The 23,948-nt window shown below is 41.1% G+C and overlaps 1 protein-coding gene across 2 annotated transcripts in view; it reads right to left on the reverse strand.

Annotated features, from left to right (window-relative positions):
• Nucleotides 1-5,887: 5,887 nt before the first annotated feature.
• Nucleotides 5,888-23,948, reverse strand: part of SHISA7 (shisa family member 7) — a 194,658-nt gene continuing 176,597 nt past the window's right edge. For both annotated transcript variants that reach the window (XM_089656966.1, XM_089656967.1), the window contains one exon: nt 5,888-23,203. In XM_089656966.1, the coding sequence (XP_089513092.1) occupies nt 22,617-23,203 (587 nt within the window). In that variant the 3' untranslated portion in view covers nt 5,888-22,616. The remainder of the gene's footprint in view (nt 23,204-23,948) is intronic.

The raw sequence follows: 23,948 nt of genomic DNA on the forward strand, positions 1-23,948 counted from the left end.
GTGGAGGGCGAGGGCTTTGTGCTCCCGGACGCTTTCCCTGTGCCTCAGCAGTCCGTCAAAGTATTAGGCATTGAATTTGGCCCGGCCGATTATGGCAAATCGAATTGGGAGGCCAGGCTGACCAATGCTGAAGTCAAGGTGAAATGCTGGAAGGGGTGGCGGCTCTCCTTGAGGAAAAGGGTTGATTTGATCAAAACTTACCTGATCCCCATATTTTTGTATGTCAGCACAGTTTGCATCTTGCCAGAGTCTCTTTATACGAGGATCTACAGTTGCTTTTTCCAGCTGTTATGGGGAAGCAGACTGAACCTTGTGAAGCGAGATGTGACTTACCTATCCAGGAGGAAGGGTGGCTTAGGTATGGTCAACCCGGTAGTCTTCTTCTCTCTGGTGTTTTTGAAGCACAATTTTGGTAACATGCTGGCAGAGAGACCTCCTGCATGGCTAAGCCTCTTCCGGAACTGGTTTAGGCCTTTTCTAAGTTGCTGGGAGAGTGGTGGGCTAGTGAAAAGCCTAAGGGTTAAGCACGGTGAGCTCCCGACTTATGTTGCCCCGAGCCTGAAAATACTTAGGCGGTGGCGTGTGATGGCGGAGGATATTAAGTCCCACCCTAGGAAGCTCCTGGGTGAGAGGATTGTGTCCGTTGTATGTCATGCGCCGCTGGCCTTGAGGGATTGCCCGGGCCATATTATGCGGGAGGGCTTACGCTTATTAAATTGTGAGTGGATTCCCTTCAAGTTTAGGGACCAGGCCTGGCTCGGTTTTCACTGCAGACTCTTCGTGAGGGGAAACTTGAAGTACCTCTCTCTGGATGACCGCGGTTGTCCGAGAGAGGAGTGTCGGGGTGAAGTGGAAACTATGGACCACTTCCTGCTTCAGTGTCCCTTCAATGTTGAAGTCTACAAAGAGGTGGGGAGTGCTCTGGGTGTTCCTTTCTTGCACTGCATGTCTTATGCAGAGTGGGTATATGGAGCATTGCAAGATCGCCGGAGTTTTGATTTGGACACTCTTTATTTAGCTAGCCTAGTTGTCTGGTATTTCACGTGGAATGCACGGTGCCAAGTGTCCATACGGAAGAAAGTCCTTCCTGTCCCGGAGGTGGTGCGCGGCATTCTTGGTGAGGTGGGGAAAGTTCGGGGTCTTGAGAAAGACAGGTGGCGGCGAGGGGTCTGGATAAAAGCGTGGAGGAATATCAGGCCTGTAGTTGCCGCCTGTTGATCTCTGGGTGTTGGTAAACTATCCTGTTTTCTTTCTCCTTCCACCCTCCCTTAGATTTTTAGAGATGATTTTTTTGAAGAAAGGCTACATGGACCCGAAGATCTATGTTCCTCAGTCTAAGTAATGTTGTTTTGTGTGATATTTTGTACAGTGTTTGACTATAGGCCATGTAGGCTACATATGCTATTGTATTCGGCCATAAGTGCTTTCTTATTAGGCCGTAAAGGCCATATATGCAGATTTATTGGGCCATAAAGGCCACGTTTTGTTTTCTAGGCCATAAAAGCCGTGAATGCAAATCTTTGTTTCCGGCTGTAAGGGCCTTGCGTACATATTGCTTCAGCCATAAGGACTCTAGTATGGCTTTGAAATGTTTACTTTTATGTTTGCACATGATGGAATGTGATGTTGTTATGTTATTTATTTATTTTTTTATACTTTTGTATAAAATGTTTGTTGGTTGTGCGTTTTTCTAAAATAAAACAATATCTCCCACCACTATTGGCAAGTCCATTCCTGACAGTACCCCCCCCCCCCTCAAGGAGCGGCCTCAGGACGCTCCAAACAGTCCTAGCTGGGCAAAATGTTCCACCGCCCGGGTCCGGTGACTGGCGGGATATCAAAGACTGGCACTTCGGGCTGGGCACCGGACGGAGGCACTTCGGGCTGGACACCGGACGGAGGCACGTCGGGCTGGGTACCGGACGGAGGCACATCAGGCTGGACGTCGGATCACCAGGCGGAGCAGCGGGCACCGGGCCACCAGGCAGGGCAGCGGGCATCGGGCCACCAGGCGGAGCAGCAGGCACTGGGCCACCAGGCGGAGCAGCAAGCACCGGGCCCCCAGGCATGGCGGCGGGCACCGGGCCCCCAGGTGGAGCGGCGGGCACCGAGCCCCCAGGCGGAGCGGCAGGCACCGGGCCCCCAGGCGGAGCGGCGGGCACCAGGCCCCCAGGCGGAGCAGCGGGCACCAGGCCACCAGGCGGAGAGGCAGGCACCGGGCCCCCATGCAGGGCGGCGGGCACCGGGCCCCCAGGCGGAGCTGCAGGCACCGGGCCACCAGGTGGAGCGACGGCCACCGGGCCACCAGGCAGGGCGGGGGGCACCAGGCCCCCAGGCGGAGCAGCGGGCACCAGGCCACCAGGCGGAGCGGCGGGCACCAGGCCCCCAGGCGGAGCAGCGGGCACCAGGCCACCAGGCGGAGAGGCAGGCACCGGGCCCCCAGGCAGGGCGGCGAGCACCGGGCCCCCAGGCGGAGCGGCGGGCACCGGACCCCCAAACGGAGCGGCAGGCACCGGGCCCCCAGGCAGGGCGGCGGGCACCAGGCCCCCAGTCGGAGCGGCGGGCACCGGACCCCCAGGCGGAGCGGCGGGCACCGGGCCCCCAGGCGGAGCGGCAGGCACCGGGCAACCAGGCAGGGCGGGAGGCACCGGGCAACCAGACAGGGCGGCAGGCACCGGGCCCCCAGGCGGAGCGGCAGGCACCGGGCAACCAGGCAGGGCGGCAGGCATCGGGCAACCAGACAGGACAGCAGGCACTGGGCCCCCAGGCACCAAGTCATCTGGCAAGACCGCGGTCCCCGAGTCATCTGGCAAGACCGCGGGCCCCGAGTCACCAGGCACAACAGCGGGCTATGAGTCAACTGGCGGAATAGCGGGCATCGAGTCGTCTGGCAAGACTGCGGGCACCGAGTCGTCTGGCAAGACTGCGGGCACCGAGTCGTCTGGCAAGACCGCGGGCACCGAGTCGTCTGGCAAGACCGCGGGCACCGAGTCGTCTGGCAAGACCTCGGGCTCCGAGTCGTCTGGCAAGACCTCGGGCTCCGAGTCAACTGGCAAGACAGCGGGCACCGAGTCGTCTGGCGGAACTGCGGGCATCGAGTCGTCTGGCAAGACTGCGGGCATCGAGTCATCTGCCAAGACTGCGGGTACCAAGTCGTCTGGAATAATAGGATCATCAGGCTGGATCAGTTCATCAGGCTGGGTAGAGACATCATGCTGGGTAAGGACATCAGGCTGGGTAGAGACATCAGGCTGGGTAGAGACATCAGGCTGGGTAGAGACATCAGGCTGAACCACGGAAGGCGGGTTCTCAGATGGCAGGCTGACCGGTTTGGATACTGGCAGGATGGTATTGGTTGGAAAAAATTTTCGCCTTTTCCTGGTTTTAGTTATCGGAGCACTGTAAGTAAGCGCAGGTTTGTAAACGGATGGAGCAGCTGAAGACAGAGAAGAGCTGGAGGATGGAACAGAGGAGGGAGCAGTTGCTACAGAGGACTTCTTTACAGGGTTAAAGAAAGGATAGGTGCAGCGAGTGGGAGCAGAGGACTGATATGTGGTAGTTAGCAGAGTATACTGGGCCGTCACTGGGGGTGCTGTCGGGGATGCAGGAAGAGTGCCTAGAGCAGAGGAATGACGTTGTAAGCTGACTGAGGCTGGGTGCAACAAGTCTGACCATGTCTGCAGTATGGGTTGAACAAAGCTGAGCTTACACAAAGCCTGTCTGGTCAAAGACTGCACTGCGTTTATATAATCCCTTAGTACCTGTTGTGAACATGCAGAATACCGCTCCAGAAAGTAATCCACATCATACTCTAATAACCATACCAGGGACTCTACCTGGTCGGCACTAAATGGCGGCAAAAATTCATCCCTGCATTCAGGGGTACCAGATGAAACCAACTCAGCACAAACCTGAATCAATGGTTGCACCTCAGAGAACTCTGTGCCCTGATCTACTAGGACATGAGCGACTCGTATACATTCTAGCAGTTGATCCCGGGTATACTCCCTCAGAGTCTGATAAGCATATTCTCTGTCATCAAAAACCAGCAGCGACAAATACACAACCTCATGAAGATCCATCCTTCCCAGCAACAAGCCAAGATGGATTCCCTGTGCAGCCACTTCTGGTCAGGATGGCCTTGGTGTAATGTCAGGGATGCGGGTGTGACCAGAAGTGTGTGGACTGACACAGGGAAACGCAAGCTTCAGATATGGTATAAATAAGACAATTTATTAAGACTAACAATACAAACATAAACGCAGTGCACCAAACCCCAAGCTAACACAAATACATACAACAAGGTGACATAAACCCAAACCTAAACTGATATAGATACACAGGTACATACACATATAGAGCACAACGTAGTCAGTCAGGCCGGGTCGATAACTATCGGGCAGGTAGGTACAGGAGGAGCAGGCGGAGAGAATGGTCAGGGTCACAAGCCAGGGATCAAACAGGAGAAGTCAGCAGAGGTCAGGATCAGGCAGGGTCGGCAACAAGTCAGGCAGAAACAGGAACAGGAATGCAGGTTACAAGATACAGGGGCCCATGGAAAAACACACACCAAGGCACAGACTGCAGGTCTGGCCATCCCTTAAATACACCACCTGCAATCAGCCCCAGGTGATGGCTAATTGCCGAAGTGAACCTCTGGTTGTTGAGAACACCCGCTGGCCAGCCCTGGTACTGCAGCCCACAAGGCAGGTGAGTCCCACCACTATTGGCAAGTCCATTCCTGACACATTGCCTGGGTGATCAGAAGCGGAAGTTGTCCTCCCTCCCCGTAGTCTTCTGGTACACGTGACAGGTCCCAGAAGACTGCGGGACCATTCACAAAGCGCAGTGCTTCTCGCGCATGCTGTCACAGCCAAGTGCTGTCACCAGCCACTGTCCCTGATCACCGCCACACCAGTTATATGATGATGCTGTACTGCACTGGTGACAGTATGTTAAAAAAAAATTGTAAAACTTTTTTTTTATAATTTCTTCATTTCCAAAAATGTATGACAAAAAAATTACAATTTCAAAAAACTTACCATGCCTCTTACTAAATACCTCGGACTGTCTACTTTGCAAAAAGGGGTTATTTGGGGGATATCTGTACTGTCCTGACATTTTTGGGCCTCAAGAAATTAGATTGGCTGTCAGTACTTCAGCATTGATTGATTTTCAGGTATAATATACTATAGTTTGTGGACTCTATAACTTTCCTACAGACTAAAGAATAAATACTGATTTGGATTATTTTCACCAAAGAAATGTAGCAGGAAACATCTTGGCTTAAATTTATGAGGGACAATCATTTATTTGCAAAATTTTATAACATAAAAATGTGTTTTTTTCAAAAAGTTCAGGGTTTTTTTTGGTAATTTAGCAAAAGATAAAAACCCCAGTGGTGATTAAATACTGCCAAAAGAAAGATCTAGTTGTGTAAACAAAATTATAAAAAGTTAGTTTGGGTACAGCATTGCATGACTGCGCAATTGTCATTCAATGTGTGAGAGCGCTGAAAGCTGAAAATTGGCCTGGGCAGGAAGGGGGTAAAAGTGCCTGGTATTGAAGTGGTTAAGGTGATTTTGCTACATGCGTTCATATGTATGCTGAGGTAGGTTTCTGAAACTCATCTAAAACCGGAAAGCCCAGTGGCCTGGGTAGGCTGCAAAACATCTTTAACAGTACAGAACAGGTCCAGCTGAATGTGATAAATTACTACAAGTAATACCATGACCTGGATAAATGAGAACCTACACAAGCACACTCTATCCAAAGCAAATAAAACAGGTTTTGGTTTGAAAACAAGAATAACTTTTCCCACTGGTTCTATAAGCCTGCCGGCAGGATATACGTTTTGTTTTGTAAATAATGAAAAGGAAACAGTATGTTGAAGGTAAAAGGCTTTTAATGTGATTGATTACAACAAACAAATGGCAATGCTGCTTTGAAGTCAACCTGGCTGATTTGCATGGTAAAGATAAAGACTGTTAACATCAGTTAAAGCAGCATTTAATTTGGAAACGTTCTAGACATTTTTAACCTTTTTGTTGTCAGAGATTCAAAAATGTAGTAAATTCTATAACATCAAATAGTGTATTCAAAATTACAGTAGCAAAATGGAGTCACACAAGTTAAATACCTGCAATTTAATTTTCCCTTTTGCAAATTTAGCAATGTTGCTGATTAAAACCAAAAGTCCATACTACAACTATTAAAGTAAAATTTATTTCAAAGTTAAAGAATGATATCCATACAGTGGTTCACAGTACTTTAAAAGAGAACTCCAGACAAAACACAAAATTCAGTAATAAATATAGAGGAACGCATATTTACCTGTGTCTGCTTTTTGTTTTTGGATGCACTGCTTAGCAAAATACTGTGAGGTTCCATAAAAGTTTTGGGTTGCAATGGCTTCAAAGTCCTTTCATTGACATCACCACTGCACAAAATAATATTCAAGCCTACATTCTAATATTCTGCTTTTTATAAATGTTTAGACAATTGCACTAGACTTATTTTTTAAGCCGAAATACAGGAAAAATACAAAATGTAACATTTAGTCCAGTTAGGTTTTCATATAAAAATCATTAAGTGTGCTCATCAAAGTACAATTACCTGAAATCTATAATCACTTCTCATATTCCCTTACCCTCCATAAAACAATCTTAAAACCCAATTGATGCTGTGTCTGGCTCCATATAAGTCAAGAATATGTGTTTTCTATTGTGTTAAAGGTGGTTAAACGGTTAGCACTATGACAAGCTTTCCTGTGCCAACATCACCCTGGAGATCTAGACTGCACCATTTACCATAGAGAACAGTAGTCCAGATCTCCATTTGTCCAACATGCTTCCTACATGTTGCTTCAGTTAACAACACTGCTCAAACAGCATGACCATTTTGATCATGACATTGTCCATGGTGCATGACAGATTGCTGGAGATCCAGAACGATGTGAGAGAGGCGGTCAGGATCTCCGTTGTGCTGCTTATAACACATTAGAAAAAAACACATATTCTTTACTTGTTGTGCAGCATGACTGTATAATAATAATAAAATTTTTTTTTTATAAAATACATGGCTTCAATTTGGCTTTAAGCATGAGTACCAACAGTGTGAGCTAGTCAGGCTCTATTGCATTGCACAATTCCGTCAACCTGACATGTTTCAGGCACTGTGGGGTAAGGTGGCAGAGCACAGGTAGAATCTAACCAGTGGGGCGATACTCATGTTCAATCAGGTTAGCAGGGTGGAGCTAGGGAGGTGAAACAGGACTTGCAAGTTCTGAGCTGTGGAAGTACCTTCTGGATAAATAGTGTAGGGAAGGTGTGTGGACCACAAAAAAAAGAATGAACAGCATTACAAGCATTTTGACGGGTAAAACAGTTTGCATACCATAGATATCATTAAACTGTATACTGTATATAACTTATTCAACATCTTAGATAAAGTTTCCTCTAAAAGGAAACATGTACTGAAATATGTAGGCTGCCATTGGCTAACCTTCTGAAAATAATTGTTTAGTCACTGACCTGGAATAAAGATGCAGCAAGTAAAATCAATATTCTTGATAAGCCATTCTCAACCTTTTTTCCCCAGAGGAACCCCTAAAATAATTTTCTAGTCTCAGGGAACCCTTCCTAAAATTAATTCATCAGGGTTAAATGGGAGTAGGAAGAAAGCAAATGTTACAGTGGTGGTCAGAATGTCACTCTCAAGGAGAGCTAAAAAGATCATTGGTGTAATGTTGCTGGCTCTGCCAAGTGGAATTGTCCTTGGAACTACAAATGTTCCATCAAATGGGAGGCCAATCGGCCACAACTCAAGGAACCCCTAGCAACATCTGGAGGAACCCACTGGTTTCATGGAGCCCTGGTGGAGAATGGCTGCTCTAGATATTTGTTAAAGGTAAGTGACTCAGAAAGTATTGAAACAATTGGATTAACATTACAGCTCAGCAACTAGCATTTTCAGAAGGTGTGGGCAACAATATAAACAGCCCAAAAAAGTAGTTAGTGCCCATATTTTGATAAAACAATAGTGTTTTATTTTGTTCTGACTGGAGTTTTCCTTTATTTTTTGAGTTTTTGGAGGACTTGTTTGGACAATTATTTAATTTGCAGCAAAAAGGTTAAGTGTTATGTTTCTAGATGATTGTACAGTAGCATGCAATGCTCTTATGTGCAACCACAATATTGCAGGATATTACTGTACCAATATCTGTGGAATTGGGTTTTTACTTTCTTGTGATTTAAGCTACTAAAGCAAAGTTAAATTGTATAATTTCAAGTGAAACAATGATGTTGAGGGAAGCACAACAACTTCAAGAGTACTTTGATATAGTTGCATGCAAGCATAAAAGTAGACCTTAGTTTAAACATCAGGTAGACAATTCAACAATGAAGGCTTTAACTAGTGAAGGATCTGTGTGGTAAAAACACAATATGTCCCACTGTAAAACAAACTAGTGGGAAGAACATTGAAGTTCACTGTCATTTTTTGATTGTTAGGCAGGAGAAACGAAGCAAATAATAAATCATTAAACTCTACATCTGTGCTCTATCAGATATTTTGTTTTAAAGAAAAAAAAAAAAACAGACTCCAAAATATTTTATACAAAATCTATTTTTCTATACTTAAAATGAACACAATTACGTTTTATCTACACAGAGATATAGATGTATCTTAACATTTTGAACATGTCTTGAAAGAATGAAAAAAAATAAAACCATAAGTTTAAAAAAAATCTTAGGGACAAAAAAAGAACACTTTGCACGCTGAGGAATGGGCACCCAACAAAGTCTTCTGTGCCCTGTCAGGTTCCTGTTGACAGCAAAAAAGGTTTGATTAGCATATATTAGCCCTTACAGAGTTAAACAGAGAACTGCCTTTTATAGCCAGGCTCTGTATAACATATATATTCATATTTTTATTTATAAAAGAGATAGGAAGAAGTAAAAAGCTCCCACAATTCTTTAGTAACAAAGAGGAATGGGAATATGGAAATGTACATGATGCTATATGGTGCATATGGCAATCTGTCTTTCTGTTGTATATGGAATTTCCTAAGTGGACAATCTATACTAGTGCTCATAAGGACACATAGTTAATGGAAGAAATGAAGAAATTAGCACTACTGGCTTTGCTAAGGTGTATCTACTATGGATGTAGCTAACTCTATCTTTCATTCCTAGTGAATTCTCAAGCTTAAGTTGCAAAACAATTTTGAAGGTTCCCATACATGGAGGAAAATGTGTTCCAATGCTTCTCTTTTGTATAATCAAAGTGGGTAGCGTATGTGCAGGGGATACAGCAGCAGATACTCAAAGTCAGAAAAAAAGTGTTTCAGAAAGCTTGGAAATGTTTGCTTTTGTCTCATTTGTTATCTATGGTAAATTTAAACGTGTGCTAATTGATAGGTGCATTAACGCCAAACTATGTCCCAGAAATATATGCAGTCAGGGAGACAATATACTAACAACTTCTATTTTCAAAGTCTTAAGCTGGCTACAGGGGCGGACTGACAACTCATATGGCCCTAGGGTAATAGGGGATCATGGGGCCCCAGTGTCCTCGCCCACACTCAAACCACACCCAAAAAAAACTATGAAAGGTACCAGGGGCATCTCATGGGGCCCCCTACTGACCCTGGGCCCTCCGGCAGTGCCCGAGTGCCCGAATGATCAGTCCACCCCTGGTTGGCTATACACAGATCGAATTTAAGCCAATCCAACAGGAAAGTATTTCTGTGTTTGGAACTGTCAGCACCACTAGGTATCCAATCAGATGCAGGTACTTTTCAGGGTTTCTGACAGCTGCAGGTGCTGGCTGTTAGAATATAATAGCAGTACTGCAGCCTTGTCTATCTATGCAGCTTAGCATAGATAATGGAGGGACTGATTTTTCTCACTCAGCTGCTGAATATGTATGGTCAGCTTTACTTCAACTTTCCTATTACAGCAGTTGTGGTGTCTAAATATTCCACCCAGTTGGACCCAGAGGTTTCAAAATTTCACTTAGAGCTGATCAGACATGCCCTCTCCCCTTCTTTGTGGCACAGAACACTGTAGAGAAAGGCAGGGAGCAGCATTAGGGCCTAGTTATACCAGATGCATTGGGATGAATCTTTGAAGGCATTCTCACTGCCTAGACAGCCCAAAATCTATGTTAGGTAATGAGCATAGTCCACCACATTGCAATACATTGCAGTGTAGTGCAGTGAAAAAAGTACAGCAAGCTGCTTTTTTCATAAAGTAAACTTGCATAAACACATGAAAATACAATGCAAATTACCATGACTCTGAGTGCAAAGAACATGTCTGGCTGCTTGGAAGACCTATCTAACCCCATGACAACATCACCACAAACACATGTAAACTCATATATGAAAATGCATGAAAAGCACACATTTTCTGGTGTGAATGAGCCCTAAAAGAAACAAAGGCATTTCAAAGCATTTCCAACAAAAAAGTCAGCTACAAATCATAACATGTCTATTTGTTATATATAGGACTATGAAGAGATGGAAGAGATGTTAGACTTCAATTGGGCTTTAATGCAGAATTGGGAAGCTAGTACCTTCATGGGCAACTATAGAATGTGTTTTAAACATTAGGCTCATCATGGATTTATTTGGGTGCATTGCCTACCTGGCTGCAGGGTTTTATCCAGTAATGGCTGCACAACGGTGTGATTGTCAATGAAAAATATTTTACAGAGGGCCAGATCAAGCAACTAAAAAAAATGTATGTTTTGAGGTACCTGAAAACACACTGATTTACAATGTGTCATCAAGCTTTCAATATACAAAAAGTCTTTTCACCCTATTGTTTACTAGAAATTCTAATTACAAAATAATTACTATTTAGATTTAGTCTAAAACTATACTATCTGTAAGATATAGGTATGCATGTATAACGCAAAAACGTTCCCCCAGTTTTGTTTGAGTGAAAGCAAGTGCAGAAACATCTGCCACCAGCCAAAAACACAAACACAAATAACTTCCCAATGATATCTGCTACTAGATAACTAAATAGGAAGTTAGGCATTGCACTGAGCATATATGGCACATACTCTTTAAAATGACAATATAGAGTATTATATCTCCCTCCATTGACTTAAATACCTACCACCATTTACTTCTGACAACTTAAGTAATTTTTTTCCTCAAAGACAAAGAGCACCTATATATTAAAGTGGAACCTAGCTGTATCTGAGCACCACAAATTAAAAAAGCAATTTAGTTCATTTTTAATGTTTAAAGCAAACTCACCCATCCATTCATGTTGCAAAATCACTTTAAATAGCACTCCCCTAGCATTTCTAGTTGCGGCCATCTTGAGTAAGGGCAGATGATTCATGTAGCATTTACTTCCTGGAATCCATCTGCCCTTAGCACAGTCATGAAGGCTGAAAAAGCCCCTTCCCTCTCCTTCAGATAATAGAGAAAAATGCCCATGAAGACTCCTGGGATGTACAACATCATTTTGGCCTAGACCAGAAACCAGGAAGCAACTGAAGAAATTCAAAAAACTGAAAATAAGGAAATATCATATACTTTACTATCTGTTTACCAAGACTAGCAGCATAAGGATTAAAAATAGCTCATGTTGATTGAGAGAGTTAAGTTCTGCTTTAAGGCAAAGAGCAAGCTGAGAAGTAATTAGACAATCTGCAGGAATTGTCTTACACCAACCTGGCTATACGGAATCTTAGGAATTGACTGGAATAAGTAAAGAAGGAGTCTTTACTTAATGTCCTTAAACAAACAATGTCACATTTTGTGCTGCTAAACAACAGGATAGTCTATGTGCAATTTTAATCTAAACATATGCAATGGGATCTTGATTGGTCAGTTCTGCAAAATGCGTAGATAGGGCAATCTTAATCAGATTACTTCAGTCCACTATTTTGATCCTCACATTGCATGGTTGTAATTGAACTGACACTCTGGACCACAACTGCCAGAGTTATGAGAGAAAAAGCTTGCTGGAGATGACATTTTTTCAGCCCTATTAGCTATGAACTGTCAAGGTTTCAGTCAGTATCTATACATGCATGGTATCACTTTAAACTTTTACTGACTGAAAACTACTTTGCCTATAACAATTATAATTCATGCCACCAAAGTAATATTTAATTTATCATCATCTACTGTGAGAGCATAATAGGCCAAGTCCAGCCACAGAATATTAGAATACTTTAATACTCAGTCACCTAATGCCATATATCACTTAGCCATTTACTACTGTCTCTCATGGTCTGATATCATAATTCCATTTTAATATTAGAATACTGCAGTCATCTCTGTAAATTACATCGTTGATGGCGCCTTGACAATTCCTTCTGCTAGACGGTAGAGAATTTGTTTTTTCGTATGAGTGAAAGCAGCCTTCCGCATGATACAGTGAAAAACCAAAATAATACTCAGGCCTATTTAAAAAGAAGTGGCATACTAAAATGTATAAGCCATTTCCTCGTAAAACCCTTTTAGAAGCATGTTTTTCCTTTCACATTTCCAGATTATTAAACTGCTGTGTAATGGAAATACGGTGTAAAGTACTGGTCTTAAACATTTTTGGAACAAAAGTGACATTTTTGGAAAAAAAATCTCAGTTTTTGCTAAGGGACTAAGACACCTGCAAACTTGAAGACACCTGCAAACCTGGTCAAAGGGTGAGAGTTTGCAAATAATGTATCAAACATCTCAACCATATCTTTTACTTTAACTACACAATAGTTATATAAAATAGTTATATAAAAGTGTATGAGTTATACATCACATTAAGTGACTTTATTCTTTAGTACATTGTTGAATGTTTGAATTTCTTCTCACTATCCTGTTTACAACGCAGAAAATGTCCATCACAGTTAATACGTAAAGGAAATTTCCAACCTTAATATAATGTATTACTTGGTAATTATCTGTCTGTCATGTAACATGAAATAATCCCCATTTCAAAGGTTGCAACAATGGACTCCTTGGCTCTCTGTTGGATTCTTTACAAAGGTCTGTGGAGAAAACTACGATCTTTCTCATAGAATAGCCCTCCAAAGCATCAGCCTATCTGAATGACAACAACACAATACTAGATTTCAAATGAATCCCAGAGAACAGAGGAAAGAATGGCGGCACATGACATTTGAAACATGTATATGCCATTTCTTATAAGAGGTTTTTTCATGACATATTTATTAGAACCCATCCTTACTACATTTGGTTTTCTTTAGGGAAAAAAAAGGGATGTGTTATCTAAATAGTATTTACCAGAACCCCATATATGTTGGTGTGTAGTATGAAAGATTATCATGCTTTACTCTTACCTTCTTATTTTACCTAGGCTGTTCTTGCCTGACTCCCTATTTGCTGTTATATGAAAGAAGAAAAAATAACACCTATCACAGAATTTGGTATAACATTTCAAACAGGGATATCATCTATCCACATGAACATTTGATTATGTCTGAAGAGGCATATCATATAACTAGTCCTATTTACACCATTCCGGTTACATTCTTATAGTTTCATCTAGATTCACTATGCTGCATATATTGTATATAATCTTCATCATACAGGAAAGCAAAAATTTGAAAGAAAACATATCTACTGTCACAGGTAATGCTTAAAGGGACCTGATTTGGGGTGAAATGTACCAGCAAGTAGCACCGTGTCTTCACGTGCTGTGAATGGTCACAAGCTACTGCTTATATAATAGTATTTCCTTTAGCATTTCATGCATCGATAATCAGGGGAATAGTTTACAAATATATGTGTCTTATGCTTATAGAACTTTGACTTACTGTAGGCTGTAATGGTTAGTTTTTCCCTTTTGCATGATAGGTCTACTTATTATACTTTTATACACATGGGTGTGTTAATTTCTGGTCAAAATTTTAGTTAGTATTGACCACTGCCTCAACCAGACCTCAACCTGCCTCAACCTCAACCTTCTTCTGGATAAGTTATTTATGCACTTTACTCAGGACTTCCAAGACTGGTCATAGACCGTAAGACATCTCCCTGAGAACAATGGGTAGGTAGGCTTCTTCCCATCCTTGTATGACTCATGCAAGTAATGGGACTCGTTTTATATACAAATCAGGATCCACCCATGAGGAGCATTTTAAACAAGTTGGACATTTTCCTTGAACAGTTATAAGCACCAGAATCATTGCTTGCTTTTACTGAGTTGTCTATGGGCAGTCTAAAAACATAAGTGCTCAAATTACATTTTAGGGGCCCTTTATCAGTCTTTTAATGTCCAATGCTTCACAAAACTGAGGAAAATTAATATATTGATCTAAAGCCACAAATATGGCTTCAGTTGCATTAGGGCTGGTTCAAGCCATAGCGCAAATGCTAGAATACATACTGGGTATATGTTTTTAGATTTTGCTGATATGCATTTAGTACATATTGTGGTGCTTTTTAAAACTCACTTTATCCTTTTTTTTACTTTTTTGGTATTACTATTTACTGCAGTGCATTTCAATGTGTCACGGTGCTTGGGAACACACTGTGCAAGTTTGCAAGATGTCCTATTTTTTTGGCACATAGCATTGGTGTGAAATGAAACTATAGGACATAGGGCAAATTGCCTTGTTCTTGCTTTGGGACTGCATTAGGCAACTTTGCCCAGTGCAGCCCAATGCTACTGGTGTGATCAAGCCCCTGACTGAAACAAGTGTTTTAATAAACTTTAAAGATGTAATAAGCATCATTTATTTAATTAACCAATCAGCAGTTAGGAAATCTCCTAAGCATTCTGAACAAACTCTCCTCTCACAAATTTTAAATCACAGAAAATGGATTTTAAAAGTCTTTGTTAAGCACTTGGTTACTACTAATGTACAGTATGCCTGGAGCAACATTTGGCACAAACAAAGCAGGGAATAACCAAATGTGTTGTTAGTTTGATTTTCCACATTTTAATGTAAAAAAGGCCATAGTTTGCAAGTTGAACACATTGTTCACAATTACGATAAAAAAAATAATAGTTATTTATATATATATATATATATATATATATGAACAGAGGAGAAATGTTTGCTATTACTGCACTTGGACTTCTCTCTGTGTTTCAGACTTCCACCAGTCAGTACCCACAAGTAGATGAGTAAGTGGAAATCTTTTTTTAATGCAGGTAAGTAGGACGCTGTTATGGTAGGACACTATTATGGGCAACAAATTCAGAGAGTAGCAATTGTGTGGGAGATGGGAGAAAGCCAATATTAGTAGAGGATTTCTGCTATACTAGATTTTTTTTTGGGGAACAGAAGGTCATGTGATCCGTATTGTGAGCAGTGGGTCACATAAGTGGGTTCTGTAAATGGCAGGTCAAATGAACAATTTTTCACCCATGCAGGTCACTGATCCACACTTAGCAGGCATGTATACAAAACTCTAAAATAGACTAAATGCCATACTGGGAGCCTCCTAGCACTAGGCACAAGACAAAAAAAGCTGCTGCTATTGTAACCCTTAGTGAATGAAGAAAAATGGTCGAGCAAAAGTCTGTCTTCCCTAAAATTCCTTCCTGTGTGTGATTCCTATGGACTGCAGATGGACAGTCCTGCCATAATAGGGTTTCCTAACACTGGACCACAAATAAAGCAGCTGTTATTGTTAGGGTTGAGGGATTTTTATTGTAGTGCCATTTATATGTTATTCCAAGTGTTTGATTCTCCCATAGTTTTTGTTTTTTTCAAACAAACTGTAATGAAAGAAAAAAGTGGGTTGGCTGTTAAGTAAAACTGTATCTAAAATCCTTGCTTGTATGGAGTCCTAAAGGAAAGGGCATGAGCAGATTTGCCTTACTGGATCTTACTGGATCAATGCCTTTCTTAAAACGTTGCTTCTACTTAACTTGGTGTTGTTGTGTGTCCTGATCAGGACATTGCATGTTAAGTGCAAAATCCAGCACAGACCTTCTTTATAAATCCTGGGAGGAGAGATGGATGAAAGAAAGAAAATCTGTTCAACACCTCGCCTCCAAAAATTTAACCAGATCCAATGTCTTGATATGTCAAGTTCTTTTATTTGAGATATGTGTGGTTTGTTTTCACATTCTTAAATGGAACATTAGTCAGCAAAGTCAATCCAATTGCAATGTGATAATATTAAATTATAGCTGTGGTTTTGAGCTATACAGTTCTTTATGTTTCCTTTGCCCTGCTCTGTAAATTAGAAATCATTTGATTTACACAACCTATCTGCCCATGAAGGTGTAATATTTCCATCCTTATTCCTGCAATACTGAACATCCAACAACTGACAACTATAAAGTATGATAACCAGCCCCCATCTTTGAAAGCCCAAATGGAGATGGGCTGGCCATGATAGTCCATGACAAGAAGCCAGTGCATGCACAATATTTTTAGAAATGCTGTCTCCCAGGTTGGCGAGGCACAATCTGGTCACTGGTAGGATGGGTGGCGTATGTCAAACAAATTCTGATTAACGTTCTGTTTAGTAATTAGCAGGGAAAAGGTGGCTGGGGATATAGAGTTTTATGCTTCAAAGCTACAGTGGTCCAAGGTTTCTAGCCTTTGCCAGCAGAAGATCATCTAGGACAAATCTTTGAGGATAACTGCACTAATAGGTAAATACAAAGGAACCTGTTTTGGATAGCAAAATTTGCATGGTCTAAGTTCTGTATATACACAAGTTGATGCTCCCTATTGTGATATTTGGAGATAGGTAGGAGGGTTGCTTATCATTTACTGTGAGCCAGGCTGACACAAAGCCTACCTCCCTGTCTCCAAGCTGTACACTTGGACCATTTGAAATCGAGTGATTCACACCACAGGGTATGGTGGAGTTCACACAGTACAAAAAATTAAAAAATGCTGTTTTAATGATTTCCATTTTGGGAATGCTTCTAAAAATACAGGTAATGTTAAGTCCCATCCACTATGGGTAACATTTAAAAACCTGGCAAAGAGCAATAACATGCGGTTAAATATATAACCAGACAGATTTAGGCCTTCAACAGTTGGATTTATTATTCCTCTAAGTTACTGCCCACTGTTGCTAATTATTCATTTTAATTTATAAAGCCCCATGAAAGTAATTGACATTTGTTAAATGACTCAATATTTCTTCCAGCTATGTTCAGCAATAAACAACGCAGTGCAAAGCCACGCATACTTTGGAAAGAAGGCCTATGAGGCTGCTGATATTCAACCTTAACTGCTACACAGAACTGTAGCTTAGGGTGTAATATATTTGACATATTAATTCTATGAAACAATTTTATGTACAGGAAAAAAAACACTGATTTGCAGCTACTTCTCTAAATTATTATTTTTGAAGAACTCCAAGCAAACATGTATCCCCGTTTTGCATGACACTGAACATTGGATTATAAACTGCATATTAAAGTCAAATTTTTCTTGCTATTTATAAAGTTCCAAAACTACATGCAAAGAAACCTCAGCTGATCCTAAAAACCTGATATGAAGTCGCTGTGAATGGAGAGGTTCAAGTATAACCCACTAATGGATATATGCTAGGTGTTGTTATGCCAGTTGTTATTGGCAGCACTCCCGCAACATTACAAGTGTGGTACTTCTTATCCCTCTTTAAATTTCGTATTGCATTGTTTCCGAAAATGCAAAAACAAAACAAAAATCTTGATTAATATTAAAAAGAATGCCAGCAGAGCACACAAAACCTATGGGCCAGTATCTCTTTAACAAAAGGCCAGCAAGTACCCAGTGTACTATAAATTAATAACAGACAATTTTCTCTTTAACTTTGGATAGGTGCTTTAAGGGGGTTGCTCTAAAAATCGTACTCACTCTGCATTATATTCACATTTTATTTATTGAATACATGAACTTATTAGCCAGTTTGTTCATTTGAACTGCATTGTGGGGATCTCCCACTTGCAGCAACAATTCTCACTGGGAATGCGATTTGGTGCAGGACACTTTAGAATGCAGACTGGCGGGAGGTAAGTGTCTTCATATTACACTGGAGGATGGGTGGGAGGGTAGTATACTCAATTTACTTATGGTGTTTTAAAATATTTAAAGAAAAAACTGGTTTTAAAATATTTGGAAATTAACTATTTCTGTGCTGTGATTAACTGGTGCATGGTTCAAAATGGCTGCTATAGTAATTCACAAGGCAGAATGTAGCAAATTACAGGGACCTATAGATATTGCTCACCGCAACTTTGCCTGAGCCATCAGAGGTAGGTAATACCTTGATGCTCAGAGCATCAGGTTTTGGTGCTGTGAAAGGAGTTTTTTTGTTTAGTTTTTTTGGAATCAGGTAACCCCAGGGCTGGATTTGAATTAGGCATAGTAGGCATGTGCTTATAGGTGGATGGCAGAAGTAGTTTTTTTTTCTTTCCCTATACATATACAGTAGTTTTTTTTAAAGTTCTTTTTCATAGTTTTTTTTTCCATTATTAATACAAACAACTATCTTATATAAGGTTACTTACTCAGTTATCATACATTTCAAAGCCAGGTTAGGAGCAGGAAAACATGTAAGGCCTAGTTTTCACCTGCATTACTCTACGAAAAGCAAGCAGTACAGTTTCATCTGATAACCTCATTAGGCAATACTGCCACCTCCTGAATGACAATTTAATTTTGACAGCTGAACAGGTTTGTCAATGGGAATATGCCACAACCAAGAGCCTAGCTTTTGGCTTGCAGTTGCAGTGCAGTCCCATTCACTTGAATTGGACACATTCGCTGGTGGTACTGACTGCCAAATGTAATGGAGGATACATTTTTGCCACACTGTAAAGAGAAGCATCACAGTCGCAGCATGTGTACAATTCCTTCCGAATGCCTATTTAACTAGCCAGACTGCAAGTGTAAAGAAGTCCTAAATGTTGTGTGTTAAAGAGTTGATCCTAGCACAGGATTGCTAGTGTAGGGGACATAATTGTGAGCCTACATCTGTCAGCAATGGAATTCCAATTCTACTGAATTCTGAAGGACTTAAGATCTGCTATTAGTATAGAAGGGGGGCACAGGCCACCCATCCTCCTTGCAATTGTATGGATGGCTGATGTTCTGTGCTCGTGCCTTTTGAGAGATAATGAGGCATGGCATTCTTATTATTTGTAACAGTTAAGTATGAATAGAAAAAAACCAAAACGTGGCTCTGCTTCTGCTAAATTACAACAGTGGTGCCAGTAATGGCCCTAGTACACATCCATTGATTATGCTAGGACCAGGTTGCCAGAAACAATTTCACTGGTCGAAAAAGTAAGATGTTTATCTAACCTACCTATAAACAGAAAAAATTGTATTTGAGAATTGATTTCACAGTGAAAATTATATGGGAATAAAAAGCACTGACTTTTGGCAAATCAAATAGCTTTCTATTTTTATAAATAGTTTGAAAGGTTAGGTTAAGTTACATTGTACACAATTCTTTATAAATAGGATTCATCGTCTACTGTACATACATATCCACTGAAGTTCAATTTTTAAGATAAGTTAAAATTTTCTCTGCACACTAGCTGAAATTTCAAATAAATGTGACGGTGGAAATATCTGCAGTGGGAACAGAAAAGAAAAGGCAATCAGACATGAATGGCACACAATTCTATCAACAGGGGCTCCTATAAACAGCTTCAAAAGTGTAAGAGTTCATTCCCAATCAGTAGTGGGTTTTTTTAGGCAGTTCTAAAGTTTCCGTCAAATATTTTCAAGAGATGTAGTTGAGAGTCTAGAGTGTATTGACGCAGGTTCAGAAAGAGGTTTTTACTCACAATGTACCTGCATACAGAACAACACGCAGTTTAATTGTTGGCCAAGGTATTTTAGGGTGTGAGGTTAACTAAAGCCACTGACTGTCACAAGATCATGTCCAAGGTAACTGTGGTTAATGGAACTGTTAGGAGCAGGGGCGGACTGGGAAACTCGGGCACTGCTCGAGGGCCCGGGGTCAGTAGGGGGCCCCATGAGATGCCCCTTGTACCTTTTTCATAGGCTTTTTTGAGTTTGGGCAAGGACACAGGGGCCCCATGATCCCCTATTGCCAGGGGCCCCATGAGTTGTCAGTCCACCCCTGGTTAGGAGACTTCACACAATTCTCCCTAAGATACTTCATGGCAAAACACATCAGGGGATATTTACCAAGCATATTAGCAATGCAATAAGACACAAATCAGGCTGTCTCACATTTAGCAAGGTCACTGTGATGGTTTTCCTGTATATGTGCTACCCTGTGCCTACAATTCTTGGCATTACACTGAGACAGATTTGCAAGGTCTGCCACAAATATGCCACTGAAGATAAAACAGATTTTCACTCTGAATGCACAATTTGAAGTGGTCAGGGGTAGGTTTTATATTGTTATATAATTGAAACTGAACTCTAGTAGTACATCTGTCTCCTAAACTGTCTACACTGCTGCTGATTAGCAATGTCTTTCTATGTGATAGGACTGATAAATGTCCCCCTTTATTTATACAGTATATTTGATAACATTTAGTATTTCAAACAGAACTATGGGGTCCAGTGTTCGTTGGATGGAAGCAGATATTTTTATGGGGACAAGGACTGGCAGAAGAAAATACTATCTAGGGACATTATAATTACTTGAAAGAAGGTTTTTATTTTTCTAACTGAAGCTCTTTTTTATTCTAATGGATTGTTGTAAAGACTAACACTTTGAAATCAGTAATGTTATTTGAGTATGACATAGGTGTAAGACAGCACTTTTGATTTGATGTGTACAAGGAGGCATTCACAGATCCTCAGTTCAAGCATCTTTCATATGTATAAATAAATCGAAAAACCAGCTACAATAAAATCACATTAGCTGAAAGCACTGAATAGTGCAAATGACAATGCCACAGTGTTGAAAAAAGATCTTCGGCCTGTTGTATATTCATGTCATAATCCTGGAAAGATTTGCATTACATCTAGAGCAGTAGAGGTCAATAAGCTTGATGGAAGGTTTAAAGAGTAATGCACATATTTGTTCATATATTCATGCTACAGATTGGAATCCTCCCTCCACTGGTTGTGAGTCAGTCTTTACATCTCTGCGGATCCACCATTAGATAACAGTAGGGTATTTTTTTTATTATTGTAGGTGAATTCAGTATCTTAGCAATGTAACCTTAGCAGCAAATCATGACTTCTGAATGCAGGATGGACAGTCAATCAAATGTCAAGAAAGCAACATTTTCAGTACAATTAATTAAGCCGACTAATCACACAAACTTGTTAATAATGTTTTCAAGAAATTAGATATTCTAGCTTATTGACATCTAGTTTGTAATGTGGCAGAGAGAAAAAAGGTACTTTTCACAAATGGCAGATCAGTAAGTTTGCGTCTGGCAGAGAAAATAAAATCTGGAATAGTTCTTAACCAAAAAGACTGCCTGAGGGGAGATATTATTGAAACGGTTAAGGCCATTCCTGTTTGAGAGCTCTCCATGGAAGTGTATAGAGTAGGAAAAGGAAAAAGGGGGGAGGGAACTTACAGGTCATTTTACCATCAATGATGGTATGAAGATAAAAGTCGAAATAGTAGTCTCAAATACTGTGATGTCATTGAGTTAAAAAATATAATAATAATAAAATAAAGATTTCTTTATGGCACGCTCCTTTTTTTCTTTTTAAATAATACAACCAAATCATATGACGTATTGATAGTGTAACGTCAGGAACCAGATGGCTTTCTTTTGATGCAAAAATTGGTTTTTGAATTGGAGATGATGATTCAGACAGTAAGCACTGCAAACATTAGAAGATAAAACTGTTCAAGACGATCAAACTATTCCTTTCTAGACAAGTCCTTATTTGTATTTATGAAAAAAGCAAGAAAACTTGAATGCAGTTAATTGTAGCCACTTAGATTGCGAAGAAACCTAATTACATTAATATTGTTGTGAATACCTGGCATAGTTTGTGCTGTACCGAACCACCTGTATTGGCTACTAGATTGGATTGCACTTGACCAAGTTCCTTTGCAAGTAAAAGGGATGAAGATATAGGTTTGGGAAAATCGAGACTTTAAAGTCTAGTCCTTGCAGTGACATCACTGTTTTCATCCTATACATAATTATCATTGTAAAAAATGTGTGCAACTTCTTATTTTTTTTATCAGTTGGCGTCATATATTGACCTTACCCTGATTGAATTCTGATTGCTAGTTGTTCTCTGGGATGTATTCTTCACTGGCAAAAACACAACCAGAAGTCAAATCTTTTTTTCCATTTTGAAATCACACTGTATCCCCTTGGGCTAACCAATCTCTACCTGCCAACCACGTAAGGTGCTGTATAATCCACATCCCTCAGACAGTTGGCTGGTGCCAGAGTTACAGCTTTCTGCTTGTTTGTGAATGCCATCATCTTTGACATCATTTGGTGCCATTGACTGTTTCATCAACTTGGCAGTGGAGGCAGCTGCATACATTAAAACAGTAAAACTAAGGTGAAGAAAAAAATGTACAAATACTCCCTTTTCATTACTCCAGAAAACTGGAGTGATCTTTTCTTGGTTTTACTTCTGTATGAGCTGATAAGTTCAAACTAGCAATGCGAAAATAGAAAGGAAGCCACAGAATGAAAACCAACTGCCTCTTTTTTCTGATTAAGGAAAAAAAATAAACAGTAAAAATATGCAGCTTAAACAGTGACTTCATTCTTACTCCCAGTACGCAGGTGCTGGCTGGGAAGATGGCCAGGAATGAACTGAAGTTGCTCAATGGTGTTCTGGCGCTTAGTAGCAAAAGCTTGCCGTCGATTGGCTGTGTGGTTGGCCATGTCCCACGTGGTCTTGGGGGAATTGGAAGAAGTAGGGTGGGAATTCATTTTGATCATGTGGTGGCGGTCTAGCATAGGGGTGCTAGCACAGACATTGGTGTGAGACAGGGCCTTCTGATGTCCTAGACGCATTTCCTGGAATGGCGTTGGCCCACGATGATGTATCCTTTCAGGAGACAGCAGATGCTCCTGTGAGTGCAAGACCTCACGAGAAAGAAGACGCTCTTGAGAAATGAGGCGGTCTCTGGGTATAGTGTAATCATAGTGAACTGGGTAGTGATTGTCCGAAAGGATGTGCTCCTGGGACATAACTCGTCTTGGTGCTTGAGATTTTTCCAGGTAACCATCACGGTCGTAGTTCATCTTCATGACATGCAGTGGAAGTGTACCACGTGTTAATTCTGCTAGGTGTTTCCTCTTTAGATAAAAGTCATCCATGTCCTTCTCAGCTTAATGAAATAATAAAAAAACACACAAAAATTAGTTATGTCAGAGACATTTGATGCCCCTATTGTTAACTATCTACAGTATTTATTTAAGAATTGTGGCTAAACAACACAAAACTACTGTAGCATAAGTGGCAGTAGAACTCCTCTACCTCAAAGAACATGTTTCCACAAAATAGAGAACTTCACAGAGCCAACATGCATGAAAGAGCTAAAACCATAGAAAAAATGTTGGTTTTTGGACACTATTGCTCTTTGGTGATGAAGTCATGCCATGCTATGTAGGCAAGTGTGAAGACTGTTGCTTTAAAACACCAAACAAATTAGGTCTTCTGATGCCAGTGCTCTCAGCTAAATGGGCACCAAGTAATTGTAATCTTCAGAAGTCACCCCTTTTACTGACCACTTATACTAACTGCTGCTGGACACAACCTACATTGCATACTGTACATACAATCAAATGAGCACACACGTAATAAAGATAAAGTATAATTATAAGTTTTGTTTTGCTTTCAGCATAGGCTACACAGATAAGATTAAATCAGAGTTCCGGCCCCCACCACCTCCTGAAAAAGAAATTGAAAGTCAGCAGCTACAAATACTGTAGCTGCTGACTTTTAATATTAGGGCATTTACCTGTCCATGCATCCAGTGGTGTCCTCACCCCAAGCTGATCTGCAATCGGCTGTCAAGGCCTGGTGCTGCCATCTTGACTAAGGGAAACTGGCACTGAAGCTTTGCGGCTTCA

Source organism: Staurois parvus, unplaced genomic scaffold (assembly GCF_062004578.1).
Source record: "Staurois parvus isolate SC_StPar_1 unplaced genomic scaffold, SC_StPar_1.0 ptg000953l, whole genome shotgun sequence".
In the NCBI taxonomy this organism is placed as follows: Eukaryota; Metazoa; Chordata; class Amphibia; order Anura; family Ranidae; genus Staurois; species Staurois parvus.